This window comes from Patiria miniata, unplaced genomic scaffold (genome assembly GCF_015706575.1).
Source record: "Patiria miniata isolate m_02_andy unplaced genomic scaffold, ASM1570657v1 HiC_scaffold_5, whole genome shotgun sequence".
NCBI lineage: Eukaryota > Metazoa > Echinodermata > Asteroidea > Valvatida > Asterinidae > Patiria > Patiria miniata.
Window position 1 is genome coordinate 23238 of NW_024037072.1, and position 27286 is coordinate 50523.

General features: G+C 40.0%; 1 protein-coding gene across 1 annotated transcript; it reads left to right on the top strand.

The window, feature by feature from the left end:
* The first annotated feature begins 3638 nt into the window (after window positions 1–3638).
* LOC119741982 (mucin-17-like) lies at window positions 3639–23529 on the top strand. The gene is made up of 10 exons (XM_038217969.1): window positions 3639–3941; window positions 9641–11386; window positions 12147–12268; window positions 14912–14970; window positions 17268–17443; window positions 18045–18381; window positions 18712–18802; window positions 19525–19632; window positions 20784–20912; window positions 21274–23529. The coding sequence occupies exons 1-10, from the start codon at window positions 3836–3838 to the stop codon at window positions 21289–21291; spliced, it is 2892 nt and encodes a 963-aa protein (XP_038073897.1). The 5' UTR covers window positions 3639–3835; the 3' UTR covers window positions 21292–23529.
* Window positions 23530–27286: the final 3757 nt, after the last annotated feature.

A 27286-nucleotide genomic window follows, 5' to 3' on the forward strand; every position in this document is an offset into this window, starting at 1 on the left:
TGATGCCACGTGTTGACGTTGAGGCAAATATTTGGAATTATACATTGTAAGATTTCAATTGCTCTGTTCGTAAACGTTTTGTTCATTGCAAAGTAGATGATGGTCTTCAGTAAACTGTTAGAGTTGAGAAGCCAGTATGTACAGCGGCGGCACGCTTTTCAAACTGGGGGGGGGGGCACCAAAAAGGGACACTCGCTCAGAAAAATAGACACCTTCCGCCGGTGTGAAAGAGAAAATTGTGAGTCTATTTCCGTTTACATTGCAGTTAAGAATTGTTACAACCTTAATTCCCTTACTAAAAAAATTACAGTGTAGGTCTTTTCCTTTAATATAGCCGTATAGTGCTCTCAATTAAGGGTATTTTTTCTTACTTGAGACAGCCCTTCGGCCTCCGGCACACCCCAGGCAGTAACCTTTCTTGATACGGTCCGCCCTTGAATTTGACTATGGAGGCTTAAGCAAAGGGACTATGTTTTTTTATCGTGAGAGGCTAGTTTTCCATGTTGAGAGGGGCGCAGTTTTCACGTTGTGAGCGGGGCACTATTTGTGCTTTTAGGGGCAGTTTGTTCCATCTCGACAAGTTATCGCGAGAGGAGCACCGTTGTTTTTGATGGCGCGAGCGCGAGGGGTATTTGGGGGGGGGGGGGGGTTGGGGGGGGCACTTTTCATATCATATTGCTTTCATGTGCGCGTTTGAGGGGCAGTTTTGTTGTCATCGCGAGGGGGCACATTTATGGCCGCGAGAGGGGCACTTTGTTGGCCTGGGAAAACCTGGAGGAGTGAACTTAAAAAGTTAAAAAGTTATTTTTGTTTTAATGTAAGATGATGTCTTATAAACGTGAAACTCACTGGTTTGTGACTTCAATCCTGCTGCTGTTGCACAGTTTTAAAGCTGTTTTAACGTGTTTTCAGATGCGGTTACGATCGAGTATAAGCTTTATGTGGCCTCTCTGGACTCCCAAATATTTTGCACTAAATTTAGTCGGGCACCATTTGCAGACAGTGTTGTAGTTTTGTAATTGTGCGTCTGGGAGCCAGACTGAGGGAGCGATGGTTGTGTATCTCAACGTTATCCCCAGTGCTTACTTTATTGCCAAACTCGTTTCCAATAGTAAGTCCTTGATTGGAAACTTTCTTCCTGTATCCTGACTCGATACCGCAATTTGCTAGTAATGGATTTATATCGTGTAGTTGGTGTTAAATTCCAACGTGCATTACGTGTTTTCACGATCATGGTCGTCCACGCCTCCTCAGAAATACTCCTTTCCTTTCCAGGTTGCTCATATCATGGAGGAAGGGATATGAAATGTGATACTGCATATTGGCGGGCCAGATTGTAACATTTTAACTTTAAAAAAAACGACGTGCTTTCATAACTCACAGCGCGACGAATTGATGCTGTTTTCACCCCAGACACCGCTACAAAAACACAAACGCTAATGTAACGTTCTTCCAGGCACCAGACTACGCCTCATTTGCATACGTGTTCAAAAATCTTGCACATGCAAATGATCCAGTACCAGGGTGAGAGAGCAGGTAGTGGTGGGTGCGCACTGCTCGACACCCTGTGGACGAGGTTGCGTGTATCTGGAACCTGTAAACGCTTTTTAATTAGCTCAATTTGTAAGGAGAGTAATGACCAGCCTGGCAGCACATGCACGATGTCGGTGTCACTGTATGTATGGTCTTACGTACCGTCGTACGTAATCGTTTTCTCTAATTTTTGTCTTGATTATCCTAATTTCCCGAAGAATGTTCGTGTTGGTGGAGATCGTAAGTGGGTGCAAATTTACAAGCCTTATGGCCTTACTGAGGTCACCTCAAGCTCCACCCTGAAGGGTATTTTGAGAGTTTTAAGAGGATCGAAGCGTAATCTGCATCATCAGCCGACATTTGAACAAAAAAAGTCTTGGAGAAGATGCGTCGCTGCACGACTTTTTGGGCAAGCTCCATACCAGAAACCGGAGACTTTTTTTTCTTGCCTAATCATTGTTTTGTTTTGTCAGCAACTCGTCATTCTGTCGGTAAAATTGTGTCCGTTGGCAAATACGGCACCCGATAGCATCCAAGATCGCCGGCTCTTATTATTGTTCAAATGGTCAGACGGTGATCCACCCTCAACTATTTAATTTTTGCTGGCTGAACAATAAGAATTTTAATTGAAATTTTATAAAGTTTTTTTTTCGAATGTCTAGTCGAAAAAGCAATATATTTGATGATGTCTATTGACCCCGATAACGAGCAAATTAAACAAAGGTATCCACAATAAGTACACACGATAACATAGGGGTACCCTCAGAGTTACTTCGCGTTAACCTTTTCATGCCCTCATGACCCCCCATCCCCCCCCCCCTGCAACAATCATCACGTACATTACATTATTTACCAATTCCAATATTTCTTTAACCCTACGTTTGATGCTCCACTAAGTGTTGTCGTTTCTTCCATACTGACGAATAGGTATCACAGCGCATTTCAAGTAAAGCAAGTCTAATTCACAAGTGACAGTGGGGGGGGGGGAGTCAGTCGGGGAGTCAGTCAGTCAGTCAGTCAAGTGCAAAGGGAACTATAGGCTGGCCCATTTGGGACCAGGAAAAATAAGTCGGGGTAGAAGACAAAAACCAACACAATGTTGACCGTGCATGCATTCAGGAGTAGAACTCAGGAATTCAAGAATGCATTACCTTACCGACTCTTAAGACTTTTCTGTGATCTCAAATTTCCCGACCCATCACGGCTCCTTCCATGTCCGGTCTGTTCAACCCAAAGGTACAACACCATCAAAGCGAAGAAACGAGGCGTGCCCATAAGCCCTGGCATCCGAGTTCGCTAGTTCGTCTCTTGAACCCATACGAAGGCGGATTCCCCAGACAGCTGACCGTTCCAGTAAAAGAGTTAACCCAAAATGCTTCACACCCGTTTGAAACACTCCAGAGTCGCCCGAATTAAGTTTGATGGTTATCGCTATTCCGATGGTAAATAAATTTGACGTTTGAAACAATTATTGTAGGAGTAGGCTTCACGAAATTGCGACTGTTGCAGTCGTTTGAAACGACCCTGGAGTCCAGTCAATCGATGATATGTTTATGTATTTATTTCTACCGTCGTGGGAAGTTGTCGATCAACATCTTCTTGGGTCTGACGCCCCAAAGGAGGACCGCCCCACCCTCTTGAAAACTGTCTAGTTCCGCCGGTAAATAGAGGGCGAGCTTGCAATTTATAGACTGACCATGCAAATTATTGATGTCATACTTGACTAATACGTCGATTTGAATATTACTTCAGTTTTTTACACCCCCCCCCCTCCCCACCCACAAACAAATGGGCCAGGAAATCGTATTCCATCGTGTATACATTGTTTGTTGTTACACACTCCATTCGTTACTTAAAACAAAATGGTCGACTTCATTGATTCTTGCTTGGCAACGAATGAACAAACACATGAACAAGAAAAGAAAGATAACATGTGGGCGTGTTATAACTGGGCGTGCTGAACTCATTATGAATAATCGGAGCTAAACATTTTTGATACGCGATCATATAGCGCACTTTGAACCCACCCAGCCTGCTTCTATTGCTATAATAAGGGCGGGCTTTTCAACTTGAATTAAACATTAACTAGTTTCGGTGAGCAATCTCGTTCATGACGACATCAGAATTGTGTATAGGCCTTGTCATGCTGTCTGACATCACATACGAGCTAGCACGGGCGTGCCACATTCTTTCCGGCTAGTTTCATGATGAATGTGGGTTGTTGCACAACAGGAAAGAAAATATCCAGGTTTAACTACATTTAGAAAATCGATTTAGTGCGATTCCTTGTATTCAGAGCATCATGGCGGACATTCGTCTCGCAGGAATAATTGTGGTGATTTTGGCTTCGCTTAATGTCTCGCTTGCCCAGACAGTATCCACATCGGACCCATTTACCGCCAGTCCAGGTAGGTTTGAATTTTCCGTTCATGTAATTTTTGTAACAGAAATGGTCATCGTCGTCTATCTAGGGTGAATTTAATGTTGCCATCACCCCACTCGTCATGTAAATCTCATAAACATATGGTGCCTCTGCAATCTCGATTTAATGCTTTTGGAACCTGTCTGCACAATATTGTCTCTTAATTGACGTTGGCCAGATATTTTCCCCCATTTTTTTGAGGGGAGTTACACTTTTCTTTTATTGTGCCTTTCCTTGAAAGTGGTTGATCTTTTGTCTGTACTTCCCATTATGATATAGGAACGGCGATGTTTGTGCACGGTTTTGGCGTGTTAATTTGAATGGAAAAGCTACATGAAATAACTGACAGTTTGAGTCAAACATTTCCCAAAATAATATTCCTTTTATGGAATCGAACAGGTGTCCGCAATAATGTTGTTCATGCCCCTTACTGCTCGTTTTGGTCCCATTTGATCGGGGGTCTTAATCGTGTTTCGTCAGGTCGAATCTTCATCTGTTCATCTTTGTAAAATTCGATTATTTACAATGGAATCGAACACCTGTCCGCAACCGTTGTTCATGCCCCTTACTGCTCGTTTTCCGAGGGGTTTAACCGTGTTTAGTCAGGTCAAATCTTCATCTGTTCATCTGTGTAGAATTCGACCATCTTCATCTGTGTAGAATTCGGTTCATTTGTAAAGGAATCGAATTTTACGCCTGTCCGTAAGCGTTGTTCATGCCCCCTACTGCCATAGTTTTTGGTCCCATAGTATATCGAGGGTTTTAATCGCGTTCCGCCATCATCTGCTCCAACCGATTGTCATGCATGATCGAGCTATATTTATAGGCCATTAATACAGCAGACTGCAAAAGATGTGTAGCTTTCGTCGGTAACATAATATGAAACTAGTCAGGAGCCATCAGTTTCTATTATAATTTGCCGACCGAAACTAAAACGATACAGTACTGGAATCGCATGAGGAATTTAATTGTTTAAATATTAATATTACGAGTTTCGACACTTTGTTACAAATGCGGGTAATTTTTCGTTAAGTGCATCATTAGTCTCATGCCCTTTCAATGCGCTACATCAGAGACTATAAATACGCAGAAACGAAAGTAGGAAATATCTTTTAAAAGCTCCAACCATAGCGTTTCCTTTATTCATTCATAGAACATAGGAAATGCGTCAGAAACAAATGCGATATTGATCAAGCTTAAGTAGAGGAGTCACTGCAACTGCAATGCACGTCGAATGGGCTTAACTTAAAAGCCCAATACGCCTTTTATCTTCCGATTGTCCATACTGGTTTTGAAGTTATTTATTGATTTACTATTCTATAGGCCTATTTGTATTATAACCGTCTGCATACTTGTGTTTTACCTTAATGAGCCCTCAATAGTTATTATAAATGAGTCAAGAGTGACCACACCTTCCCATAAACGTTCTTATATGAAACCCCTCAGTTTTCAAATACCAATCAATTTAATCTCCCCTTCTGTTCCCCCTTCTTAGGCAGTTACAAATTATACAAACTATCGATATTTCTTCCGCGAGCGAAACTGCTATGCTCACGGGGAAAGGAAATATTCTTTTTTATTATTGATCTGGGACATGATAACTGCAAACATTATGTTTGTGTACATATTTCATATTATCCTGAGTTCAAGAGAGACGACGGCAGCATTTATCAGACGATGGGCTGAAGTATCTGTAATCTTCTAACCATTAATGTGCGCACATGTATTGACTTTAGCTCGCTTATATAAATCAATGTCTGCTTGTAAGCTGTCGCCAAGAGAATAAACTCTTTTGAAGTGTGGTGCTTCAGACGGTTCTTACAAGTCCCATGAACACAGAAAAGATCAAACGAGTGCATTCTACAGGGTCAGTCAAAAAACAAGAAACCCACATGCCGGGACTGTTTCATTGAAGTTCTGCATGTGTAGCACTTTCAAAATCTCAGATAAGAAAGCCCAATTCATCAGCTTTCTTTCAGTACAAGAATCATTCGAATCACTCTTGTACTGTGCAAGTTACGAAATTTTAAACGCAACCATCGTTTTAAAGTTCTGTCAACGGATCACAAATAGGGAAATGTTCTTTCAGCAAAACCAAAACAAATCACATAGGAATGTGTGTGCATGGTTTTCGTTTTGCTGGAAGAACGCACACTTTTTTGTGATCCGTGGACAGAACTTTAAAATGGTGGTTGTGTTTAAAATTCCGTAACTTAAACAGCACGTAAGTGATTTAAATGTAAAACATGATGATGATGTAAAACAATTGGGGCAAATGTTTTGATCACTTGAACCCTCTCCAAAAAAATGGTCAGACTACTCCCCCAAAATCGTTTCGTTATAAAAAAAAAAAGGGATCCATGCTCACACCCATACCCTCCTTCTAACAAGTGGAAAAGGTTGATTTTGTTTAGTAGTACAGAATACTTGATAGTGCGAAATTAAATTCTGGGTAATTTCTGGAAAAGTTCGAAATCCTTTTCTCTTGAAAAAAATTCTGACCGCGAATTTTGGTCTACGTGCCATTGCCAAGGCGCGTACAAACAAAAGCTAAGGGTGTTGCGGTGTACGTCATCAACCACAATGCTAAAAAGTTGTTCATCATGTAAAGATTGTGCAGCTTATCTGGATGTCAACGTTTTAAGGTCTGTACACTATTCATCCTGTAACGGATTTTCCAGCGGGCTGTAGCTAAGCCTTTTCTGGATTGTGCGGTCGGATCGGAAGTACAAAGGTCACAAGTACAAAGTAATGCCGAATTTTGTTGACATTCCACAACAAAAGATTGGATTGGAACACCTGCCTGTATGTCGAGGCTATTAAACGGTAGTTATAGTCAACTTGAGGCTCCTGCTCATTCTTGCCAAATATTTGCTCACCAAATACCGCTGTCGGTGTTATTACTGTGAAGTTATTAGGTCCAACAACAGGACACACCTACTATTTGTGGTTTCAGAACTCACTGGAAGTTTCGGTAATAAAATGCCGGTCCATCTTTTAGTTGAATAGTGGTCCTTGTTTCATTTTTAACACATTGGATGCAATTTCTGAGAGACAAAAAGTTGACAACCCTTTATTTTTTTCCTTTGGGGGAGGGGCAAAAGGTTGGTTGGGTAAAATAATAAATGACAAACAGAGGTTTCATCAAAAACCACATTTGTTGGGGGGCTTTTGTTTTGTTACAACGGTTGTAGAAATATTGGCAACCAATACTTCCAGCTTCACTTCAGCTGAAGTCAGGGTTGTCATTGAAGAAGTCGTTAGTTTCGTCGAAAGCGCACATATTTCAGATATTCCGTGTAACAATGTTTTAAAGAAACTATTTGACTAGAAACAGGCAAACTTGCACCCAGTTGACTAAACAGATATAGGGTCAGCTGGGTGCAAGTTCGAATGCTCTTTTATAGTCAAATTTAACTAGCGTATAAATCGTGGGTTCATATTGCATATGCCTCATGCAAAATTCCCAGATTGGTCTCTAAGGCCAAAAAAAGTCTCCGACGGTTTCCGGTATGCGCACGCGTCGCCGTAGCCATGCGTGTCGGCAAAATGAAAAAGTTTTTTTTTCAATGTAAGATGATGTCTCAAAACTGCCAAACTCACTGGTTTGACTGGAATCCTGCTGCTTCACAATTTTAACGTGTTTTTAGATGAGGTTACCATCGAGTATGAGCTTTATGTGGCCTCTCTGGACGCCATTATATTTTGCACTAAATTTAGTCGGGCACCATTTGCAGTTATCAGCCGACATTTGAAGTAAAAAAAGTTAAAAAAAAAAAAACATTGCCACACACATCAACTCAAAATATGCATGTTTAAAGCCATGTTTGACTTTTCAACATGCCGCCAGAGGGCGCTCTATCATTTGATGACGTCACCTGTAAAATTGTTGTACAGTACTGCCTAGGCAGACACTCGAATCATTGAAAGCAAGTTCGCATCTTCTGCCAATTTCAATTAATAAGGCACTTCCGGTTTGACCGGAAGGAAGGGTCAAGTGATTTTGCACTTAAAACCAAAAATGAAGACCCTGCAATATTTTATCGATTGCCATAAAGAACAAAATCAAATCTGTAGCAGTTGATTTTATATTGATTTCCAAAGATTAAATCTAGAAATCTTTGATTGCTTGTAATATGATACTTGAACACGTCATTGTGACGTCATTACCAGAAACCTCAAGAGCTATATTTACTGTGCTGTATACAGCCAAATCTTGATTATATCTATCACGGTATATTTTCTAGCAATTTTTTAAGGTTTAAAGGTCTTTTTATTGTAACTTCCGGTCTGATGACGTAATCAATTTTTTTCGCTCACAGGTGTTGTCTGCATTATGGTCATCATGTACATTAATTTTGAAGCGATTACCGCAAACTTCGCCACGGACATCAAGTGAAAATGCGTTTTTGACGTTTTTAACCTGCCGCTAGAGAGCGCTCCAACACTTCATGGCATCACCCATTAGCTTTTTTGAAAGGTCAATCCAGGCAGACACTTAAATCATTAAAAGCAAGTTCATATCTGTTTCCACTTTTAAATTATTAGGCACTTCCTGTTTCGACCGGAAAGAAGGGTCACGTGATTTTACGCGCACAGGATAAAATAAAGGTCATGTATTACCATGTCGATTCCCGCAAATTTCAGGTTCCGGTCTCTCACGGTTGATTTTATATGGAATTTCAAAGATTACATTTATTAAACGTTCAAGTGACGTCACGTGACCCATGATGACGTTATGATGACATAATTGCAAAAAACCACATGTGCGGTGGATTGGGCATTCATATATTGACAAATGAAGCTCATATATGTTTCCATTTTTCCAAACAGTTCTAGAGAAGTATTTGCTGAGAATATGCTGAGGAGAACAAAAACAGTAAATTCTTACAATAACAATAGGTGTTGGGCTCAAGGCCCAACACCTAAAAAACAAAAAAGCCGCGTCGCCGCACCATTTTTTGGTCAAGCTCCATACCAGAAACCGGAGACTTTTTTGGCCTAACCAATCGAGAAGGAAAGAATGGTTTTCAAAGTTTGGTGCTGTACAAGAATATTTCATTACTATTAGACGAGCATTAGTTGACGAGGTATTAGTTCTGAAACAAAACCATCCCTACAACAAAAACAGGTTTGGGAATAGGGTTTGCCACTTTGCTCATTTTGAACAAATTTTTCCAAAAAGTTACTTAATTTGTAACCTAATTAACCAACATACAGAGGTTTCATCAAAACTACATTTGTTGGGGGGCTTATGTTTTGTTATAATGGTTGCAGAAACATTGGCAACCAACACTTCCAACTTCACATTAGCAGAAGTCAGGGTTGTCAGTGAAGAAATCATTCATGTTTCACCGAAATGCAATCAATTTTTGGAAAACATTGATCAACAAGTTTTTTACCCCACTAAGTTTCACAGTGTCGTAACACCCATAACATCACCTTACCAAACTGACAGGCGAAAAAGGGATAAACTGTAGTAGTTGAGTGTGTCGTCTGTTTGTCATTCTGTCATCCCTTCTTGTGGCTTTATTGCGAAGATCTTCTGTGATGCTTCTAGCATTACGGCCGTTGATATCATGTGAAGCAGACTTTGGTATAAACGAAAACGGCAAATGTACTGAACGTTACATTTCTACAACCATGATAATTGCAAATAATTACCAAAGATTGTATCTTTTGAAGGTAAATCTGATACAACCTCTGCGTCGGGCACACCAACAAATGAATTCACAACTCAGCAGCCGACGACCCCAACTACTCTAAGCCTGACAACGGCACCCCTCACGTCACCAACTAACGAATCCACAGCACAGCAGCCGACATCACCAACTACTCCAAGCCTGACAACGAAACCCCTCACTTCACCAACTGACGAATCCACAACACAGCAACCTACAACCCCAACTACTCTAAGCCTGACAACAGAACCTCTCACTTCACCAACTGTCGAATCCACAACAGAGCAGCCGACAACCCCAACTACTCCAAGCCTGACAACGGAACCCCTCCCTTCACTAACTGACGAATCCACAACACAGCAGTCGACTACTACAAGCCTGACAACTGAACGTCTCACTTCAACTGACGAATCCACAACAGAGCAGCTGACAACCTTAACTACTCCAAGCCTGACAATGGAACTTCTCACTTCACCAACTGACGAATCCACAACAGAGCAGCCGACAACCCCTACTACTCCAAGCCTGACAACGGAACCTCTCAATTCACCAACCGACAAATCCACAACAGAGCAGCCGACAACCCCAACTACTCCAAGCCTGACAACGGAACCTCTCACTGCACTAACTGACGTATCCACAACAGAGCAGCCGACAACCCCAACTACTCCAAGGCTGACAACGGAACCTCTCAATTCACCAACTGACGAATCCACAACAGAGCAGCCGACAACCCCAACTACTCCAAGCCTGACAACGGAACCTCTCACTTCACTAACTGACGTATCCACAACAGAGCAGCCGACAACCCCAACTACTCTGAGGCTGACAACGGAACCTCTCAATTCACCAACTGACGAATTCAGAACTCAGCAGCCGACAACCCCAACTACTCCAAGCCTGACAACAGAACCTCTCACTTCACCAACTTACAAATCCACAACAGAGCAGCCGACAACCCCAACTACTCCGAGGCTGACAACAGAACCTCTCACTTCACCAACTGACGAATCCACAACAGAGCAGCCGACAACCCCAACTACTCCGAGGCTGACAACAGAACCTCTCAATTCACCAACTGACGAATCCACAACAGAGCAGCCGACAACCCCTACTACTCCAATCCTGACAACAGAACTTGTCACTTCAACTGACGTATCCAGAACTCAGCAGCCGACAACCCCAACTACTCCAAGCCTGACAACGAAACCTCTCACTTCACCAACTGACGAATCCACAACAGAGCAGCCGACATCACCAACTACTCCAAGCCTGACAACGGAACCTCTTACTTCACCAACTGATGAATCCACAACAGGGCAAATGAAAAACCAAACTACTATCTTCAGCACAACTACAGAACCCTTAAATAAAACATCCGAAACATACGAACCCACAGAGCAAATGGAAAACCAAACTACTATCTTCAGCATAACTACAGAACCCTTAAATATAACGTCCGAAACCTACGAACCAACAACAGAGCAAATGACAACAAAACCTGTAAATACAATAACCGAAACATACGAACCAACATCATTAATGACTACAAAACCCTCAACTACAACAACCAAACCATACCAACCCACAGAGCAAATGGAGAACCAAACTACTATCTTCAGCAATACTGCAGAAACCATCAATACTTCTCCAAAGTTCTCCGAGGAACCAATCAGGTCACCGGTGACCACGGGCATCCCTACAACGCAGAAACCAAACACGCCCAAAGATGAAATGCCAGTTTTTGAAAGTAAGTATTGCTTTGAATTGTTGGACCACATTTGTTTGAATTTATTGGCGAAGAATCTGAAGTTATAGGGAAAGGGGTTAGGGTTATTGTTGGACCACATTTGTTTTAATTTATTGGCAAAGAATCTGAAGTTATGGGGAAATTTGTCTGCGTTAATTGCGCGAAACAAAACGAGCCTAATAACTATAAGAGTAATGTTTTGCTCGCAGATAATTTTGCGACCTATAGTTTAATATAGATGTACCTCCAAGAAACTCGATTGTACGTTCTGATTTTTTTTCATACGAAATGCTGAATCGAATTTTTTTCCGAAATTGTTTGACGAACTGCATGTAGTATCCGAAATTTTCGCACTTCAAGAAAATACAGGGTACAATTTTACAGGCGTTGGCGTTGTGGGCAAAGTGTATGTATATGAAACGTATGCACCATTTCAGCTTTCACTTTAGTCTACGAAGAATCACAGATGAAAACTGATGAAAATCAACACCTGTAAAATACTGCATTGGGATCTGGGTTATTACGGTATAAATGTTGCAGTCGTTTAGATTTTCCCCAACTAGATACTGCCACTGCGCCATATAATTAATATAGCTGATATAGATAATTAATATAGCTGATAATGATAATTTTAAACTAGGACATTAGTAACTTTGTACCTTGCACCTGTAACCTTTGCCATTATCATGTAATTAACAGTCTTACCTCCTACGCAGCCTTTTAATAATTAACACAAATCAGTAACCTTTGCCATATTTAGAAAATCCAGAGAAAGTTATCTCTGTTGAAGTTGCCATTTCGGAGAGTTCCACAAATTGTCGCCCAGATAAGGATCCAGCGTCTAACGAATGCACTGATCTCAAAACAAAGTTCCAAACTGATGTAAGTAAAACTGTTCAAAAACGCTCTCTACTTTTTTTCTCTGGAATTAAATAAAACGCTAGAGTAAGCCTCTGTTTATCGTAAAAGTGCTTCTCATTATTTATTACTCATTGATCAAAAACAATTAAGTTAAACCTAAAAGAGAACGACCAGAGGCGAGGATCCAGACCATTGATTTAATTAAACATTAAGTCAAATATCACACAACTAATTTCCATGTATGGAAAGACTGAACAATGCACCACCCTCGTCTAGTTCATATCCTACCGAAGATTATGGTCAAGGGATACGAACGGGTCTATTAAAGTAAGGTTGTCTTTTATAGGGAAATAAAAAAAAAATCCCGAATTAATATTTAACCTTTATTCACTGCCTTTTTTAATTTCCTCAATTACACATTTGTCGCAAGGGTTTATAGAAGTTTCAAGTGGTCATTTTCGGCGCCAATATGTGAGTTATGAATGTCGTATCGGGATTGTATCAAACAACTTCTCCGTTTATATGGGTTGAGAAAAGCTTTTAACTGGAATTCATTCGTACTCACATCCGGTTGCAGAGAGCGGGTATCATCTATACGTGTCGTTCCCTGCATAAGGAAACAGTACGGTAGCATGTGCAAAAGCTTTTTGTCTGATCGTATCTGAGAACAGAATAAACGCTAAAAAGCTGTTGCAAGGTTGTGTTAACTCTCTGCCACTTCAGCACGATCACATCCTTATTCTCTACAAGCTGATTTACCCGATCATAGATCGGGTAAGGCGTAGTGTTGGGATGAAAATGTGGGGAGTGAAATGTAAATGGGGGATATAGTTGGCGAGACATGCAGTTATAAAAGCAGTTTCTGTGGTGTGATCTGAGGCAATTTCTGACCACTAAAACCAATTTGAGCAAAAAATCATCTTTTAAAGTTTTGAGTAATTGAATCAGCTACATGTATTCTGAGCAAAAGAATCATTATTGTAGGCTACCATTTTTATTCGGGGAAGAAACAGTGGGGGGGGGGACCAATGTCCCCCGCTTTAAAATGTGTGTGGGAGGTGGGTTTCCCCTGTCCCCCGTCGATTTACGCACATGATAATTATGTTCCATGGCAACTGTCTGTAAATGTTCCCGTTGGTCTGTAAAATTGGCATTTTGTGAAGCAGTCGCATTTGGAAAACGTAGTGAAAAGGTTACTGTAGTACACAGGCGAAGGCTGATTGTACAGTTTTGACAATAAAATTCATAATGCAATAAAACGTGAAGGTGTCATTTGAAATGAAAATGTTGAGTGTTGCCATAAAATTACAAACGGTCAGAATCATGGAGGAAGGTCATGATTAAGTTTCAGTATTGGCTTCTTCAACACACGTAAACTTGAACTTCGATTCAAGCTGGTTCAACCAACCGAGACCGCGGTCTCCACGTCCGTGGAAAATGTGGAGGGTGTCTTCCGCCGGGTCGGACACTTTTTCGTCGATTTTTCTGTGACTGCGTTTAAGATCGCGATATTTGAAGCAATGCATCGATCCTTCGTTGATCCCAAACAGGCCCCCGAAACTATAACGCGACACTGAATTATACGTGGCGGGCAACGAACTCACAACGCTCAGCCTTGGTGGAAGCATGGAGCTATAAAACACATGATGGAGGCAACAGAGCACTATATCACGTTACATGCTTGCGCTTCAAATAGCGAGCACCGTAGACCCAACCTCGTTTCCAGGGTGTGGAGTAGGCTGCAGTATGCGTTGCCATCGACGGTTTTACGCATAGCCCGGAAGTACTACGCAGTGTAGACTTTCGATTGGTCAGACCGCGCAAGGCATACTAATGTATAGTCCTTCTGAGTATTCGTTGCACTCAGCGCAGGGGCGGCAAGCAAAGCATAGGAAACAATAGGGACACTTGGTGGCCAAGCACCATAGAGAAAAAATATTTTGCCAAGGTCACACCATGCTACGGTTTGGTGAACACTTTTGCAGAACGGCCAAGTAGAACACGCAAACGGAACCCCTACGGTGAAGCCGCTGACCTCGCACAGTCTAGACTCGCAGAAAAGCCAGCACAGGGGGCGGCCAGGCAGTCAACGTGAAAGCGCACACGATGGCAAATTCCTGTGCAAAACGCAGTCACGAAAAATCGACGAAACGGATCGCCGGTCCGTACGGGAAAGTTAGGACGACCCGAAGTGTACGACCCGGCGGAAGACACCCTCCGCATTTTTCCACGGACGTCGAGCGATTTTGGCGCCGCGGGAGCGGCGGTCTCGGATCCTTTCAGGAGCAAACATCATCTCGGAGGCCGAGTAAAACTTGCTCTTATATATATATATGTCTTACAAGACTCTTCACAAAAAAAATTTCTGGTGGAAAGATCGTTTCATTTTTTTGTTTATACCAAGCGTGCAGCAATATTATAGGAAATCGACATTTCTTAAGTTTGGGTTGTTTATCAGTATTGTTCTCAATTCCTACGATTGATATACCGTATGTAGGGGCCTAATTAAACGACACTGTTTCCATATTGAAGTCGCATCTCCTTATTTAGTAATGGGCAGAGGTGGAAAAGCATATTAACCTTATAAAACATGTTTGGTTTGAGAGAAATCAGCAAAGCTACAAACAATTCAATGTTATCTTTGATCTGAAATTTTAATGATAGGTTGAGGTCCTCTACAAGAAAATCGAAGGATTTCTGCGGATTGAATTGCTGGACTTACGGTAAGATTGGTGCGACCAGGCAACAAGCCTTTGCAGGTCGGATCGCATGTAATAATTATACGCTTAACCAAACACCTAATTTCAGTTAAAAAAAATATTTTGATTGGAAGTGCATTGGCACTTTGCTAGCAACGATGCGCATTGGCGCTGGCCGGTAGGCGAATTTTCTTTTCCCAAACGACATCCTCATACATGGTTGTCTAGCGCCCTTAACGATACGTTTGTGATACGTAAGCAGGTACATGTATATCATTCTTATTTTCCCCACATTCCGCCGAGTAGTCTGGTAGCTCAGTCGATATATTGTAGAGTTTTGCACCTCGGGGTTGCGGGTCCGAATTTCGGTTTTGCACCCGAAATATTTTTCTTTTCTAATCTGAGGCTTTGGAGGATTTTTTTTTAAAGGGAACTGAAGTCTGAATTTCATAATGCTCGAAATCATTTTATTTTTTTCTAATTTTATATTTTCTTCTCATGTTTTTAAAAAAAAGTTAAGCCAAAACGCCATAGCGTACACCCATATGCGGATGTCGTTTGGGAGAAAATAATTCGCGGCCGGTAGTGTGGTTAAACTTTCGCAATAATGTTGTCGCAAAAAAAAACACGGCGGAAAACCCTTACCTCATACTAATTTGTATATACATGTACACAGGTGAACAGACTGGTAAAACAGGGTGGGTAATTAATAAATATATATATATATATATATATATATATATATATATATATATTTCATATTTAAAATAAATAATAATAAAGTACCAAACATGATAATCACTGAAAAGGCAATTTCATAAGCTACTTTAAGATAAAAAAAATATTGAAATTGCTCAATACGTTCAAAAATATCACCAATTAATCACAAGGACCCTTAAACCTGTTTCCTTCAAAAAGAGGGTCATTGTGGTTAAATGGTTATATTCTTTGAACGGATTGAGCAATTTCAGTAATTTTTTTTTCATCTCAAAATAGCTTATGAAATTGGCTTTCCAGTCATTATTAGGTTTCGTGCTACATATTTTGCTTCAATGATTCGCTACCGGTTTGGAATGCTTTCGACACAGTTCCCCCAATGCGTCTTTGTACAACCTTTTATCCTCGTTGGTGGCGTTCTTCCATGGAAGTTATATTTGGGCGATTTGTCAGGTTTCAGAACTCTCTTGTAGAGTTTCGTATAGAAAAAAAATCACACTTTAGATATCAGAAGTTAATTTCATAAAACGAAACTGATTCGTTTAATCAGCATTTATTTATCTGTGTATTTGATATAACGAAGCACTCAAAAGAGGAAGTCTTGTTGCTGCCAACATGTACGACGAGCCTGTGGTACCAGGCACCATTAAAGTCAAAATTGACAAAGAATTCATAAAATGTCTTCTTTTTGTGACCAAAGTATCAGTTTATAATTAAATTGAACGGTCTCATCAAACAAAAAGTAAACATCAAGACGTTGGAATGTGTGGTTTGTTTGCGGTGGCTTGTAATATATTTCGTTGAAAAGGATTTTATCGATGTGTGTCCATAGTGAATCGGGGTCATTGCCTTTGGCGCGACAAAGTTTATTGATCTGACGTTAATTCCATTTTTGGTTTTCACTGATATGAGAATGGATGCAAACCATGATAAGTTTCGTTTCGAAATCGATCAATTCTGAGTGTTCTTGCGTCAAAAATCTTGGACTTTGACTTAATTGTCAGACATTTTAGTTTAACTTTTAGGAGTTTTTTGGTTAAGTTTACTTCTATGATAGGGAACCGGTCAGAATCAAATATTTCTTTTTTATTATTCTATTTATTTAAACTGTCTTTAGGGAGGGGTATCATTCGGGCCCTCACACTACAAAAAAATACATCAAGACAAAGATAGAGACAATAAAGACAAGGCCTTGACAAGAACAACAATAAGTTTCTCCCTCTCAACGTATCCCAGCAGCAAAATACTAAAGTGAAACATAATTTCACATTCTTTCAGTGTTTATTTAGGTGTCTGCATTTGTGCTGTTCTTTTTAAGCCTTAAGTAGAAACAGAAGAATTTTGTGAAACAGTGAAAATACCCAAATTTCAGAGCAGAAAAGCGAGCGTTAAGAAGAATCGTGCACTGAAGATCGGCCCAAAACAAATGAACCAAAATTACAATTGGCACCTTAATTGAGATATTTAAATGTAATTGAGAAATTAAGATGAGGAAAATACTATTAACAAATGCACCCACGAGACAAAAAAAACTAACCACATGGTACGATACCTTTCTGTTCCTCACTTTTTCACACCAACACCTCCAACATTTTTATCGACAGGAAAGGCAGTGTGGTTGTCCCTCACAACGTTGTGTACAACTACACGGGGATGAGATCAGAAGACCAAGACCTGACGGCCATGGACGTGTACGACCGGACCCTGGCACCGGCGGTTGAGCAAGGCAAACTGGGCGATCTCATTGTGGTAGCTTGTCTAACTTGTAGCCCTCCAACTGGTGCGTATATTGAAGTAAAAGTGCATAGAACGCTCGCAGTAGGACCGGGTATTCGCATGAGTATAAACACATTATACTTTTATTTTTCATTGCATTCTAATATCAAAACCTGTCACTGCCGTTGCCATATAACAATTCCCTTTGCACTGAAAGCCGAGTTTTGTAAGGACATGCATTTTGTTGGTCATCTAAAGTGAAGCCCCAAAGGACATCTTATTCTACTATCCAAGTGATGCCGCCACCATTGGTAAAGATCAAACTTTTGAAAGTTTCATAACATTATCATGAGCATCCAATTCTGCCGCTATTACAACAAAGTATTGGCGCCAACTAAACGAAACCATCCTCATTTGATGGGGCGACACGGGGCAACCCACCCACCCCACCCCCTTACCCTCCGGCTTGAGGCATGACGAATCCCCCACACATCCTTGTGCTCCCCACTGACGTATTGATTCTCTGCCCCTCCAGGAATTGAGGTTGTTGCAAATCAGACCTAGATTTTAATAAACCACTGTCCATCAAACTAAAGGATGTGAGATCCTGTGTCTTCACTTTTATTATAACTCTGATATTATTCTTGTCAACGTCGAAATTTCAGACGAAACAAACTTTTGCGATTACATCAAGGATGGTTTCGCAGTGTGCGAGAACCCCTACCTGGAGCTGCAGTGCGTCGACGGCGGGTACTTGTCCTGCCGCTCGCCCTGCAAACGTGACGAGGGTTACTGCAATGATCACGGGGAGTGCACCCAAGCAGACACGGCCGATCCCGTCTGCAAGTGCCTGGACACCGCCGAGGCTTGGTACACCGGCGAGAGATGCGATGGCTTCATCAGTAAAACTTGGCTGATAGTCGGAGTCTGCGTCGGGTCGGTCGTGCTGATTATTGTGATTGCTGGCGGTGTGTGTTTCTTCAGGAAGCGAGCTAAAAAAGAGTACGGAATGTTTTCAATGATATTTCGAGTAAACTGCACTCTTAATGCGCTGTCCTTATCACTCTCATTTCAAACGTGAAACATTGAACAGTCAGCACACAATGTAATGTACATTTGTTATTCAGTTTACTTATTGTTTAATTTCATGTATATAAGTCAGCAAATCCTATAGGACCTTTCTAATATTCCGAACAACCTGAGGTGATTACAAGCATGCACTTTACATTTTACGAGGTTCATCAGTAATGAGGCGAAATTAATAATATGATCAATGACTTTCTAGGTAGGACTATTTTTTTTAATGGCAAACATTTTTCTTTGCTATAACAGTGACTTGTTTACAAGACGAAGGAAGAACAGCTACATGTCAGATTTTGATGAAGGAGACAGCATCAACATGGTACAGTGCCACAGTTTAAATGTAAGATCCCTGTAGGTAATGTAACTTTGGGATAGGTTTAGGGTGCTGGGGGTGTTGGGGGTCTGACAGAGCCCAAATCATTTCTGTAGAGCCTCAATCTGCAAATGAATCACCACGAGTTTTGCGAGACGTGGGTTTGGAGTGTCAAACCACCATTAATGGTTTTTGTCAGCGAATCGTCATTAGGTCGGTAAAAGTGTGTGTCTGTTGGCAAATACGGCACAACGAAGAGCATTGTCCGATAGCATCCAAGATCGCCAGCTCCGATTATTGCTCAAATGGTCAGACGGTGATTGATTCCCTCTCAACAATTTTGGACGAAAAACTATAATATTTCTTTGCTTGAACAGTATCAGAGTTTTAATTGAAATTTTAAATACTTTTTTCCCGAATGTCAAGTTGAAAAAGGCAATACTGACATCCCTATCTGATTTGTTTTCATTTTGCTGAAAGAACACTTACCTTTTGTGATCCGCGGAAGGAACTATAAAAACGGTGTTTGTGTTTAAAAATTCGTAACTTGAAAATTACATGAGTGATTTGAATGATTCTTGTACTAAAAAAAAGCTTAAGAAATGAAATTGAACTTTCATATCCTAAGTTTTGAAAGTGCTACATGCAATACTTCACTAAAACAATGATCCCGACATTTGGTGTATTTTTTTTTACTCACCCTGTATATTTGATTATGTCTACTGATTATTTGGTTCCCCCGAGTTTAGGTTCTGTCCGGTGGAATAGATCGCCCGGCTATTCTGCAGGAAGGGGCGCGACAGGAGCGGGAACACGTCTATGTAGAGGTGGAAGATGAACAAGACCCTAAGCCAAGTGTAAGTGGGGCTAAACAAGGCATATATATTATCCATTTAACTTATCGATGAAGTGGATTTGGGGTTTTCTCAGGAGTGCAGGGTCAGCAGGGAAGGGGCACATTGTGTATATCCCCCGGATAAATATTGCATCGCAGTGGCGCACCCAGGATTCTGTTCGGGGGCCTCACAATTTTTTTTTTTTTTTTAAGTTACTATTTGTTTCAAAACATTTTGGCCAACATTTTTGGCAGCAGAAAAAATTGGGGTTGGGGGTGGGGGGGTGGGAGGCCGACTATTTCGACGTTGATGGCGCAACTTACACCCTATTATGCTACTCGAAAATGGGCCGCATACACATCACCAAGGTATGGAGGTTCAACAGTGGACATCTGCTGTCCTGCTAACAGAATAGCAGAAAAGCAGATTGAACGCTTTGTTCAAATGCATTTTTCTACTTTTCGGGTTTTCTGCTGAGAAAAGCAAGTTTTACTTTTTGCCCTTCACTGGCAGTTCAAAAGTGGACATCTGCTTTTCTGCTACCAAAAAAGCAGATTGAACATTTTGTCACGATGATTCAAAAGTGGACATCTGCTTTTCTGCTATCAAAATAGCAGAATAGCAGATCAGACGTTTTTGTAAAATGCATTTTTCTACTTTTCTGCTTTACTGCTACCAGAATTCTTACCCTGTCTCATTTGGTTCGCGTCAACGACGGCCATATATAGATCCCAAATTTTACTGATCACGTAACCATTATTGCCAGTGTTTTTCTTCTTTTTTGTTTATTCAATGACCCAAATTTATGTTCAGTTATTTCTTTTTACATCGGTACCAGAAAAAAGGTGAACTTGAGTATAACATTGGTTTAAGGTCAACTGCAAACCGAAAACGTTTGGTGTTATTTAGTTATATTTAGAGGATGCAAACCTATTGTCAATCAACTTTTAAAACATTTAGACTGAATTCCAATTTCTTACATTTTGCAGAGTTCATGCTTTCTTAGAAGCCTCATGAAGTCAACGGTCAATTTAAGCAGCAATATTTCCTGATGAACATTGTTCTTCTTCCAAGTTTGAAATACCAGAAAAAAAGTTAATGCGACAAAAGCATCTCATTGGAAAACTTGCTATGACAAAATTAATTTCCACTTGAATGATAATTTTCCTCAGATATCTGAGTACACTGAAGAAGTTCCCATCGTAAGCCTGGCGTTGGAAGATGAAAACTCTCAGCCTAAGACTCTAGATCCTGTCCAACCAGACTCCACAACAACACAAGCATCACCCAAAACTGATTTGGTGAGAAAATTAATGATATCCTCTTTTTCCGAGAATGAATGCAAGAGAATGGTTAGGGAAGCTAATCAACTTCTATACATACCAATTATATATATAAATAGACGGGAAAAATCCCGAAAATCCTCTTATGAAACAACGCCAGACGACATCAGCACTTAAGCCTATAGGAAAACCTCGATCCGCCTCTGATCTGGACGGTTTATGTCATGTAACCTATTAATTAAAATGATACCGACCAAACTTTATGTCATACTGCTAAATTCAGTGTAACAATATCAAGATATAAAATTAGTAAGCACACTCAATTAACCCAAATTTTCAAGATAATCGATGGGACATCCGTCACTTTTTACATTTTCAGGACACAGTCTACTTTTGAGGAGCTAAATCGACAATTGGCTAATCATTGAAGATGACGGCGATAGACCGTATTAACTTAAGTGCCTTTATGGTATATTCATTTTGGTATATCATCATTAATTGATTTTGGGATATATTCATATAATTTGTAATTATCTTGAAAATTAGAATGTGTTGAATTTTGTTTATGTGAAAGACGGTTATTTTGCCTTATAATAAACCGTGCATGTTGGCTTTTCTTTCTTTAAAGGCATGCAGGATGATTTGCATTTATCCAAAAAGACCTATAACGAATTACACTATCAAAACGCTTAGTAGGAATATGGATCGTATGCCTATATACTGGTACTTAACACCCCCCCCCCCCCGTGAAATTATTCCGGTATGGTTTCCTTTCATCAAGAAGAAATTAAGAAACATGGGTGATTTCCAACAAAATTGAATGATTTGTGAAAATACAGGGCACCTTGGACAAAATGGTGTTTTGTGATTATGTTGTGCAAGGTTTTCACTGTTTTCTCGAAAAGTGTATATCCACGGCGCTGAAACACTACGCTGAAAGTTAGGTTTTGAACCTTTTCTTCGCATTTTGAGTGGTATTAATATTGGAAACGAACAAAATGCATGAAAAGCAAATAATCCTAAATTATGCCTTTAACGAAACATATTGATTGGGCCGTTTTTATAAGTAGAACCGATTGGATGTGATTAGATTATATCAAATTCATATTTTTAATAGTCTTTTTCAGTTTCCTTATAGAAAGTTATCCTGCTGTAGACCAGTTTTATATTTATTTTTTCTTAGTCCTTTTTTTATGAAAACAGTACTTAGATGATAACTTTAAGATATTGCGAATGCAAAGTACAATCATACAATCCGCTTGTAGTCAGCCATCTGATATTATATTTATTTTTTAATAATGTGGGTATTTAAACTATGCGGTTATCAGCATCATCAAAAACATTACAGCGGTCGCAACCGAGATCCCATTCACAACGCCACACCAGCTGCAGCTGGTGTCTTTATCCCTCATTATGTATGGAAGGTCCTCAGTTTCATGTTGGTGTCTCTGCCTTCCCCGTCAATGTGATTGAAAGTTCTCGTCTTCCATAGACAATTAACATGCCGCCACCAGTTCAGTCACGTTTCCTGTATCCAATAACAGTATACTGAATGATAACTTCTTTCGGGCAGAAAAGAACCAGACTATTTTTCCTTCCAGCCTCGCTTTGGTTATGTTGATTTGAATGGGAAACAATCAAGATGGCCGCAACGCGATAGGACACGGAATTCTCCAACATAATTCCTCGGATGTAGTCTTCAACACGATAACAGCGGCCAGCAAATCGTTATCGACGTTGAGCAACAATAGCAGATGGGTGGAATGTCTCCGTAAATCTGTTCTTTGGTCTTGTGCTCACGCCATGAGATGTTCTGTGCCCTCATGATAGGGTTTATATAAATCAGATAGACCGTTAATTGGCGATTTTAACGTTAGGTGAAACTGTTTCGTTTGGTGGAGCTACCGAATCTTGTAATGTCTTTGTAAAAAAAAACATGTATAAATTTCTAAACTAATTGAAAGCAAACAGACGCGCAATATTTTTATACATATAGCCCAGATGACGAATGAATTTTTGTACATAATGCTTTACTCTAAGATTGATATCCTGACCAATTTTGTGAGGTGCATCGTCGTTTATTGAAACTCTCACACAAGTAGTTGTGTTTAGATATATTTTTATGTGTAACTTTAATCTATATTTATCGTTTACTTTAAAAAGATGTATAGTAGGCTTCATGGTACAAAAAAAACATTATTTAGAATTTGTGTATTGCTAGTTGAGTACTTTTTTGACTAACATTTGACTGTTTTTGTTTTCTTGGGTTCAATTTCACGGAACTGCTATTGTTTCGCACACCTGTCTTATGCAGCTACTCGTTTACAGCCTTTTCAGCAACTTAACGAGGATTGTGGTGTGCTGTCTCAAATGGTGGACACTTGTGCAGGGTGCTCTGATACCTGTATATACAAAGTTGGTGCAAGTACAAAGTCAGCTCCTATGATCTAGGCGCTGATGGCTCCCTTGAACTGCTCCACAGTGGGCAGCTCAATGATGTCTTGGGGGAGCACATCCCAGTCCCGCAAAGTTCTTGGAAAGAAGCTTTGCCTGTAGTTGTCAGAACGGGAGCTGAGTCGCATGAATCTGTGTTGATGTTGTTGCCGTGTTGTACGGAGTCTTGGTTGGATGTTGTCTGGGATGGCTATTTGATTATGGACGGCTTTGTAGACCATGGTTAAGCGGGCTTGCCTGTGCCTCTCCCCCAATTGTGGGAGCCCTAGATCTCTCATTCTCGTAACGCTGGCATCACGATGGTAGTTTCCGCTTATAAAGCGTATTGCCCTTCTCTGATTTTTTTTCAAGATGGTCAATTTGATTTTGTCTGTAGCTGCTCAATAGCTGCTCATCAAAAATGGATGATGATGATATCGGTTGCTTATTACCTATACTGACGTTTGCTTCCAAAAAATAAGACATCTCAGTTGCTCTCAGTCAGAAAGGGAACGAGCGAACGGGTTACACAGACACGGATTATTTAAACAGACACTGAAATTCCTTGCTGCACAGTAGTACCGATTTCGACAACACGAGATAAATGTAAGTTTAGAAAGCTGATTAGGCCTAGTGTTATTATAACGAGTGTCATATAAAGAGCATAGTTTGTAGATCATTTACTAATTTACATGCCCCTGAAGGTTATAGATGTGTGGGCGATTGCAACACGAATTGTGTCGAGTAGTTGTCAAGATATCTGGGTGTTGCTGGATGTGAACAAAAAGAGAACAATCGAAACAGGAACAGCAGATTTGTAAAACGTGCGGCCGTGTACCTTGCATTGTACAGGCCTATGCATAATTATGCCAAGCACACATTAGCTGTAAACGCAATCTACCTTTTAAAAGAGGGAAATGCATGTTGAACGCAGCGATCATTTTTCTAAACAAAGTTCTCTTTATAAGATGGAATTTTTGCGACGGGGTGATATAAATCAAATTAGTTTTTGCCCTTCACCGACGTTTAAACACTGTATACTCAGTGTGTAAACGTCGGTGAAGGGCAAAACCTAATTTGATTTATATCACCCCGGCGCAAAAATTCCATCTTATAATAGTTTATGCGGTACCCGCTGCTATGTACATCAGATTCGAACCGACCAACCTTAGCTCGGTGGTCGAGTGGTAAGACATCTGCACTAGAAAGCAGGAGGTCGTGGGTTCGAGTCCCACCCGAGTGATTTTTTTCCAACTTTCACTCGGGAGGTAACACACTGAGTATACAGTGTTTAAACGTCGGTGAAGGGCAAAACCTAATTTGAAACTTCTCTTTCCTCTTTCTGCTTATTTTTCTCGTACCACCGCCCTGGGAAGGGCAGATGAGCTGCAAAGAATATTGTGGAGGTAGTGGGGATGGCATTTTGGGTAACTTGTGACCTATGTAAAATACATCAACTACTGCAGCTAGCTGTTTAAGACCGCAGTTAGCTAATGCGCACAAATGCTATCCGAAAACATTCTCATAGAAAGGCATACATACATTCGCGCAAGTTTTATCTTAAACATGTTATTTTTTAGTCGGATACTATTACTAGCAGCAATTTTCTTTTTCTTTTCTGATTCGAGGCTTTAGAGGATTTTTATAGGAAATAGAGTCCGAAATCCGTACAAAGTTGAATAATACTAGCCTCCACTCAAGCCTGGTAATACTATGCTCCATAGGAAAGCGCACAAAGAACTACAGCTAGTTGTGTAAAAAAAAATATTGTGTACAGGCGAATCTACAGAAACGTTCGCTCGTACCCTAGCCTTTCGCCAACTTAAGGCCATATCGTGGCTTAATTTGCCGGCATCAGACAAAGCGGCGAAAAGGCGAAGCGACTGGAGCAGGAAAACACACACGCAAGTGGCGAAGCCACGAGGACCTTTTCCAACTTGTCAAGAATCTCTTATGTTTTTCTTTATAATCTCGATTTCTTAATAATCTCTCTTTATAATCCCAAAAGGGTATCAAAATTCCAACCAATCATCAGCCTTTTAGTGCGCGCGTGGCTACTACCCGGACGCGTCGACGCGCCTGGATGCTTGCACAAAATTTAAAAACAAAAAATGCGAGTCTAGTTTTCCACCAGATCGTGATTGCGTAATTGTTTTTACATTATCTTAGGCCCTATATCAATATTACTTATAAAAGTATTCCAAGAAATTATTTGAGTGTATGAACTTATTTTTCATCTGAACTTACAGCTATTTTGCTCTTACGTTTTCCGTACTCACCCTTCTTTCACAAATGGAAGCAACTAGGCAAAATCCGCGTTGTGATTGGTTAACCTTTCAGCACTCTTCTTATTTGCATAAAACAAAATCAAGTTGGAAAACTTGCATAAATTCAAGCGAAATCATTATATCTTTTGATCCGCTACATATAACCACGTATAATTTTGCCCATAGGTAAATCACTTACTTGTTAGGCTTCCTGTGAATTAACGCGAGTGTTGAATCTGTCATTGTCAACAAATTCGAAGTAAAATACGGCACAACTTTGTCACAACGAATGTTTTCAAAATGATCAGAAAATCAAAGACATGCATGACACTCTGGTAACCCGAGTTCCGCATGCGCAAAACGGTAGGAGTCCCACCAGTGGGTACCCGACTAACAGTCTTACATGGCAGGATGACCGTAGTACCATGTAAAATTCTGCTAAATCCACTTCGAAAGCCTGCCAATCACCCAGTACATGTATACAGTGGCGTTCGCAGGATTTTTTCAAGGGGGTGTTTAAAAATTGGATGTCATCATTTATGACGCTAGAAATGAAGATGGCAAATTGTGTTGGCGCCAGAAATAAAAAATAGTATCAGTGGGCTAAACTTAATGCTAAATTAAAAGTCGGGAGTTTGTGTTGACGCCAGAAATAAAAGAGGGTATATTTGGACGGGTTAAACTCGAAGGGCCGGGAACCCACGACCATCAGTTATCTTTTTGAGCTAAAGCATAGTAAATCGGAAAAAATCATGTTCTGTGTCTTTAGAGTATTATTATTATTATTATTATTATTATTATTTATTCGGCCAGGTACAACACAAGGTACAACAAGCAATTCACAAAAGTAAACAAAACTAAACAAAAACAATCCAATCCAAGCTGGCCAGGATTGACAAAAGTATAATAAAACACTGTGACTCGAAAGCCTGTCAATCCTAACTTGAATGGTACATGTAACATACAAAATATATTAAAAATTTGGTATAAAATTCAATGAAAAATAAGACCGCCTTAAAAATAATACTAACAAAGATAATTAGATTTAAAAGATTAACAGTTACAACAGTTTTCTCATAGGCAAGAATAGCTGGCATAAAAACCTAACAACTGCAGATTATACAAGACTGGGAAAAAACAGACAAACAAGCCAAAACAAAACTAACAAACAAACAAACACCCCAACAAACAAAGAAACAAAACAAGACAGGATAAGACTTAACAAAATGTAACAAAACAAGTCAAGACAAGAGACAAGACAAGACAAGACAAGACAAGACAAAACGAAACAAAACAAGACGAAACTAAACAAAAAACAAACAAACAAACAAGACAAGACAAGACAAGACAACAACAACCACACAACAACATAAAAACACAGAACGAAAGATTGATACAGTAAACAAAATAATTTAAAATGAAATAAAAAATAAATAATAAGCAATAAAAACCTGATAGAGAAAAGTAAAAAATACAGTTGACATGCGAGAAAAACTACGTCAAAAAAAAATATCCATCCAATGAACAAGAAAAGCAACAACAAAAGTATCAATAACAAAATAAATACAAGTAATAATAAACGATAAGCAACCGGAAAAATAGGCCTGAAAACCAACATTATTTCAGACATAAATAAATGAATAAATAAACTTAACCACAAAAGATGAAAATAATATAAAATAAAATAACAAT